The sequence below is a fragment of the Vigna umbellata genome, chromosome 5 (assembly GCF_029865625.1).
Source record: "Vigna umbellata cultivar VRB3 chromosome 5, Vumbellata_1.0, whole genome shotgun sequence".
Lineage (NCBI taxonomy): Eukaryota > Viridiplantae > Streptophyta > Magnoliopsida > Fabales > Fabaceae > Vigna > Vigna umbellata.
Window position 1 is genome coordinate 17,087,264 of NC_142169.1, and position 7,737 is coordinate 17,095,000.

Sequence of the window (7,737 nt, forward strand, 5' to 3'; positions counted from 1 at the left end):
TATCTTTTGATCTGTTACCATTTTTATAGATGTAATTTCTCTTATTGTAAAGGGTTATTTAAATCTTTGCTGTCACAAAAAAATATTTATACTTTTTCTAAATTTGTGTTTATGTTATGAATGAGTTATCTTTAACTCATACAAAATAATTTTTTTTCAAGAATGTTTTTGGAGATGCTAATGCAAAGAAACCATGAGAAAATGTGGAGACTGGAAAAAGAAGAAAGTGAAAATAAAGATGATGAATAGTTTACCACACCAACCCAATCTTGAGTGTCATATTAACAACAAATAATGGTTTACAAGAGAGAATTCATACATTTATGAAGGAAAAAATGGGGAAGAAGAAAAAGAGAGTAAAGAATACAGCTTTTCACTGACTGGCCCATGAAAAAGAAAAGAAAAAGAGAAGGATAAAGGGAGATACAGGTGCTCTTTATACACTTAGGAAGCAACTGACCCTATTTTCTGGTATGCACTGAGGGAAAGCAAAGTAAGAGAGCAAAGAAGTAATGCACAAATATAACAAATAATATATATATATATATATATATATATATATATATATATATATATATATATATATATATAGTAAGAAACAATTTTTAAGACCTTTTCTTTCATGTTGTTGATTTGAATAACTGGCTTCCAAGAGCCACATATGGGGTTCCTTCTCCCATGATTGTTGTCAATTTCATTTCCTTCTCTATGATCCTATCAAGTTCCGTTTTCACATAGCTCATTGCAGGTCTTCTCTCACTTGAAGGGTCTAAGCATCTGATCATGAGCATGATGTAATCTTCCATTCCTTCAGCTGTAAAACTACTCTCCAATCTCCGATCATAAGACATCATGTCACGCTCTTCATTGCTTACCACCTTTATTATGCAGAACAAAAGAACACCAAAAATCAATTACATAAGCAGCTCATTGACTTCACCTGTAAGATTACGAGTCCAGGTTCTCTCTGCTGGATTCTTTGCTGTTGTCTCTCTGTTAAACCTTCAAAATACACTCATACATTGATATTGATGTTTTAAATTATATTTAAATTTTTTTAATATACCTATATCAGTATACTTTGAAGGCTTAACATAGAAATAACACCAAAAACACAACAGAGAATCCAAATTCGTAAGAATACACCAAACCACATCATGAAAACTAGCTATGACACACTTTCAACACCAAGTTGTGTCATGTCACCTTGCATGTATAATGTTAGAAAATAGAAGAATATCACACATGCAAATTCTAACTTATGGATCACAATTCTAAGTGGTATATGTATTCATGTGGTGAAAGGATTTTTACATTGTGAGGTGTGATTATAGTGTTGATTCTTACCATAACTGACTTAAAAGTCAGATGTTGCAAACATTGGTTTTTGATTAGTTTGTTTGTGTGAAAAGCCTCTATAGTGATAGTACATATAAGTTAAACTTTACCCATTCAACCAGATTCTGATTAGAGTCTGGAAATGGTGATGCTGTTGCTTCTTTCCCACTTAACAATTCCAGCAAAAATACTCCAAAGCTGTATACATCGCTCTTTTCAGAAAATCGTCTGAACTCTCTCACCCTGCAAGGCATGATGATGTGCATGAAAACCAGAAGAGCAAAAGTGATTCATGAGATATAGAGATATAGAGATATATATTACTCTGATGCAAGGAATATTTCATCTGTTGCCACTTGAGAAGAGGAGCCTGCAGTGTCAACTCTCCCCAGAAAGTTGCGGAGTCCAGCATCTGCCACCTTAGCAATGAAGTTTTCATCCACAAGAACATTAGCGGTTTTGAAATTCTTATGCACCAAACGGGGACTCAGAGAGTGAAGATGAGCCAAACCTGCACAAAATAGTATGAATGAGCTTTTGAAAATCAGGAACAAGTTGCTGCTCATGGCTTTCTGCATACAGAAGGTGCTGCCAAATAACTCAAAGTTTTAGGATGGCTTACAAAAACAAATTGTGGGATCCATTAAGATACTTGGGTATTTTATCTAAAAGAGAAGAAAACTGATACCAGGAAAGCCACAAATGCTCACTGATTTTGCAAAGGATCACCTTTAGCTGCACCTTGAGCTATTGAAAGCCTAAGCTTGAATTCTAGCTTCTGTTGCGATTGTTGACCACGGCCTGCAGAGGAAAATCAAAGTTACCATCATGAGCTTCAAGAAAGGATTCATTTAGCCGAAACAAGATGTAAGAGATTTCATGAATGGTAGAGAAATCAAGTTAAGTTTTGCATGCATGCAGAAAAGCATAAAACACATGATAACAGAACCATCAGTGTATTTCAGTACAACTATGAATCTATTTAGAGATAAAATTATTAATTAAGCTTTGCAGATATACAGAAATTTACCATACAAGTGACTGGAGACGCTTCCATTAGGCACATATTCATATATAAGAAACTGAAGATTGTTCTCCTGACAGTAGCCTAAAAGAGTGACGAGATTCCGGTGGTGAATGGATGAGAGATAACGTACCTACAGAAAAGCAAAGTCATGTTAGATCAAACCAAGAGAATGAACCGTAAGGGAAACATTTAGTCAAGACTATATAGTGTATGCAATTGAACATTGCCTAAGAATTATGAAGTGAAAATGTCAAAGACTGTGGTACAGTTTATGCTCACAAAAGTCTGACTAGTAAATTTTCAACGTAAAGTCTGTCACACTAAAGGAATTGAGAGAGAAATACAGATTATTCTCACATGTAAATATTTTTATCAGACACGGTTGTCACACATTAGAGTGTGAACTAATGGGAAAAGAAAGATTCATATTTCTGAATCAAATGATATGTGAAGCTAAGTGGAGTTTACTATATAACTGTACTCCAAATTCTGAAGCAGAAACAGAAAAGGGTGAGAAGAAGGACTAGTAAGACATGAAAAGAAAGACGGCATCCTTTCCAAATTATAAGAAGCAGATCAAGGAAAGCAATTTTGTTGACTAATCAAATTCCAAACTCATGGAATCTCATGCAATCGAATTTTAGAGCTTGAAACTGATGAGTATTACCTCATCCACAAATTCCTGACTGGCGAGTCCACGACGTTTTTTGATGGCTACAAGCATCCCATCTTGAAGTAAACCCTTGTAAACCTCCCCAAATTTCCCTTCTCCAATCAAATTTTTGTCACTGAAACTTTTTGTTGCCAGAGATAGTTCTTCCATCTCAAAACGTCTAGTGTCTCGTATAGGCAACTCGATTGCACCATGTCTTCCAACTGCATGAAATGGAATTCATTTGCATCAGTTTAGGAAAATTATTCATCAGAGTATATATGTGTATATGTATATCTAACAAATGCATGTAAGATTTTACCTTGTGAAGGATCAGAGGAACCTGTCTCTGAAGTCCTAGAAGCATTCCTCTGGCGAGACAAACAAAACCATATAAGTATAGCAATCCCTACCAATGCCACGGCTCCTGCAGCTCCTCCAAATATTGCTGCAAGAGTACTTGACATCTGGTGTGGGAATCCCTTCACTTATGCTGTTCAAATTTATATGAACTATTATTATACATTAAACCTGGAGTCCTGAGAATAGAAAAAGATCAGAATAATGTACTTCAAAATATAGGAGATAGATGCAGTTGAGAATCCAAAAACTAAAGAACCGTAAGTGACCAAGAGTTCTAACTCAATGAAGAAGGCATGCAGTGAAGAATGCAAGCAGAAGAACTGAATAAAATTGAATATGATGATAATGCAAGACCTAAAATTGATAAATGATGGTAAGCTAACATCACCGGCAAAAATTGGAAGAATTTGATGAAACCCAGTAAAATGCATGTATGTTCTAATAAATGTCATGCAGGCTGATAAAATTGGATCTTGCCTAAAAAGACAAATGAACAAGTAAATAAAAGCAGAGTAGAATGGAAGGAAGAACATAGAGAATAAAGTGGTTACTTTTTGTGAAATCTCCAGGCCTATATCACGAGATAAATAATGAGGCAGGATCTCAGAAAGCCTGAGCTTCATTTACCAATGACACTTTGAAGGAGCTTCCAATGCCACTCACGGAAATCAAGATTGACCCACAAACCCCCTTCACCTTCCCTTATATGAACCAATTATCCACCCTGAACACAAATCTGACAATAAAACCAAGATTTTCAAGGCTTCCACACAAGATGCAAATTTGGAAAGTGGGGTTTTGGTGGCATCAAAATCAGAAAACCCCTTCAGATCAGGAGCAACACTTGAAGTCTCAGTTGGCTCCAAAGACAAGGTCAAGGACTGGTATGAATATGCTTCCTGAAAGGTAGTGCCACTCTGTAAGCAATGAAAACCCAGAAGTAAAACCTCTCTATCTCGGTGTACTTTTATTAATTTTATTATGATAAAATAAAAAATACTCTTTCTTTCTCTCTCTCAGAAGTGTATCATCGTTGGATAGTGGATACAGACAATGCCGACAGAAAGTGACCTTGCGCCGACAGACACAACACACTATCAGGTTTATTACCACCTCCACCAAACACCCCAATTCAAAATCATCACCATAAATATACACATAGTATATATATGTATGTACATGTAAACAAACCCACAAAAACAAGGGACACTTTATATTCTTTTGATTGATGGTTCCACCCCAGCCGAAGGGAAATTCAATTCAAGCTGACTAATATTGAAGCACAAGTCTTAGGAGGAGAATGCAGTTAGAGAGAGAAACAGAGATAGAGAGAGAGGGTATGACAGAGAAAGACAGAGAGAGAAGGGCAAAAAATAATCTTTTTTTTTTAATTTTTTTTGTGGGCTGTAAAGTGGCATAATTGTTGTCTGGTACCGCAAGTTGAATGGGATTTATTTTTCTGTGTCGTGTACAGGGCATCTAAGCTGTAACAGATTCACACTGCTGCAACAGCACAAACAGATAGAAAGGGAGAGCCAGGAGAGACAGTACATTGCAAGAGTAAAATCACTGAGATCATGTATCTCCTTTTTATTTTCACACATGACATGCACAGCCACAAAATCTGACATTTTTCACATCAAATTGTTTCAATTTAACCACCATTCTCCATTAAGTAATGCTAGTTTTATCTGGCTTCAACATCACAGTATTAGGTAAAGAAACACATGTGATCTAGCTAACAGTCTCTACTAAGTATTATCAAACACATTTTTACCACATGATTTTATGGTTTGTAATGATTTTACACATTGTATATGTGGTAAAAAGACACTTGTGAATTTTGTACAAAAATAACATACCAAAAGGGTGAGAGAGGGAGATTCAAAGTTGTGGCTTGTTCTTTGTGGGGTTGTTGTGCCCCACCAGCCAGCTATGTTGACGTTGCTCCTACTGAGAATTTTAAATATTTGTGTGTAATAATAATAATGATGATGATGATGATAATAATGTAAGGATCATGTTAGTCCGTAAGTGAATGAAATTTAGGACAAAAAGCAAGGAATATGTAACGGCAAACTCTACGGTTCTGTTCCTTTTTAGCTTTTGTTTATTCCCGTTTCTAACAGCAACACTTCGGATTCTATCAATTATTCTTTAATGTGCCATTTGTTCTCTGTCATTGCATTTGAAACAAATATTATAATACCACGGAGTGATGATGATTACCGTGATGATTACAACAAGTCAAGAACCTCTAAGAAATGTAATACCAGTCAATAACAGTTCTTAAAACTGGTATTACCCACTCTCAAATTAAGTCTGATATATTACTAAAAGGTAGATATGGTTCTTTCAACTGTCATTCAAATATTGTTCTTCAAAAGTCACATTATGCTCAATTTGATTCCCATTAATGAAATTGATCATGAGCTGAAATGACTCACATTTAAATTCAAGAGACTAATTTTCTTATCTCAACTTCTAGAATTAGACTGATCTGACAATTGTCATTCAGAATGACAGATCATTGAAATGTTAACTTTGCTTTGTTTGGTGAGCAAAAGAAAGATAATCCTGAGGAAGAGTATTTGAACCAATGTGAAAGAAAGAAATGACATGATTAATTTTGATTTGAAAGATTCTTAAACTTGATGAAAGAAAGACAGTAGAGAGGCAATGATATGATGAATAACAGGTAGAAGGATAAGAAAAATAGTTATTAGTAAAGCACCATTTAATTAATTACACAATGTCAACGTACAAAATTATTGAGGCACAATGATTTAGTACTACCCTTTCTGCTCATGAACCGATCAAAGTCCATTTTGCAACACAAAACTAATTAGTTTAGGTTTGGTTTGGTCTCTTTAAAACTGGCATGACTGGCCTATGGTGTCAGTATATTAATTTAACTGGTTTTGCCTTATACTGATTCACTGCCCTTTTGCCATTCTGTGTCTCACCTCTCACCTAACAGCAAATAAACTCAATTCACATTATTTCTTCCAAACTTTTCAGACAGTATAATCGATGCAACCCCACAAAGATCACATCTTTAGATCGGTGACGTAGAATACCAGATTACCCAATCCCCTGTACCCAACTGGGTACCCTTTTTACTAACCTGTCACTGTTTTTCGTTCCTCCTTTTCTTTCACATTTTTGGTACTGTTTCAGCCATTACATACATATATATTATGGAGCTGTGTGAGTGAAACATTGATGAGAAGTTGGTGCAGCCCATTTTATTATTGGTTTATTCACTATTAACCAATGACATTTATTGGTGTATTTATATGAATTTGAAACTGTGAGCATTACTTTATGTACCAATTTATGAGTCATCAGAATCTTAGATGAGACCTCACTACTCCAAGCAAGCAACATTATTCCCTTTCATTACGCTGGATGATTGATTGCTATAACCCTTTCTTTCTTCTATTTTATTTGCGTAAATGTATTTCTTTATGTTTTTTTGTGTTGGCTTGGTTGTTGAAACATAGAAGTCATTGAACATAGCTGGATGCCAAAACCTGTGTCACATGAATTGAAATTCTATGTAGCTGGAGAATCAGAGGAGCAATCCTAACTGGGACCTCAACTCAAAAACCTTTTTCTTGTGGAAAATGCGGCTGTCCTACTAGATTATAGTACTTCATCACATCTCTGCCACCAAAAAGTACAACTATAATTTCCTGCAAATTATTCTTGCAGACCCCTTTTCTTCTCTTTCGGCCTATAGATACAACATTGGGTTTTACATTAGGGACATTTCTTTCTGCACCTCCACAATTTCAACCACAATTTCAAGATAAGGACAAATTGGTTATTTCAGCACTTTGTCCTCTCAGTCCTTCTCTTTTGTAAAGGTACAAAAAATTAAGTCTGGATGGTTTATGTTGTCTCCGTCATTTCGAAAATATCTTATAGAAAAAATATTACGGAAGGGTGAGTGACTCAAATTACTACGGAATGAACTTGACCTAGAGTATGTTTTGGAGCTTGATATAACTCAAGATAAAAGACAACATATATTTTGAAGCTAGATTGCTCACCATTCTAGATAAATTTATAGGTCAAACAATATCAAGGAACAAACATCAGCATTGTCAAAGACTTGAGATCTAATAGTTCTACCTGGTAAAGGGAAGAGAGGTAAATGAAACTTATCTTATAATTTCCTTTGGTAAGATACTCTTTTAGATGATTTTTTTTCATAATGTAAGAATTAAACTTAAAGGCTAAAGTCATCATGAAGTATAAAACTGCTACGTTCTTATGTATAAAAAGTTGCATCGTACTTATTAGTGGTTTAACCAACGGATGTTCATCCTTTTTCAAATTGTTGAAATGA

General features: G+C 35.1%; 1 protein-coding gene across 1 annotated transcript; it reads right to left on the reverse strand.

Moving 5' to 3' along the window:
* Positions 1-249: 249 nt before the first annotated feature.
* Positions 250-4,907, reverse strand: LOC124823397 (Protein kinase superfamily protein). Its single transcript, XM_047295586.2, has 8 exons — positions 3,932-4,907; positions 3,340-3,556; positions 3,033-3,241; positions 2,369-2,495; positions 2,068-2,139; positions 1,663-1,849; positions 1,449-1,581; positions 250-878 (listed from the first exon to the last, which is right to left on the reverse strand). Exons 2-8 carry the CDS (start codon positions 3,482-3,484, stop codon positions 621-623), a joined length of 1,131 nt encoding a protein of 376 aa, XP_047151542.1. The 5' UTR covers positions 3,485-3,556; positions 3,932-4,907; the 3' UTR covers positions 250-620.
* Between the last annotated feature and the right edge of the window lie 2,830 nt (positions 4,908-7,737).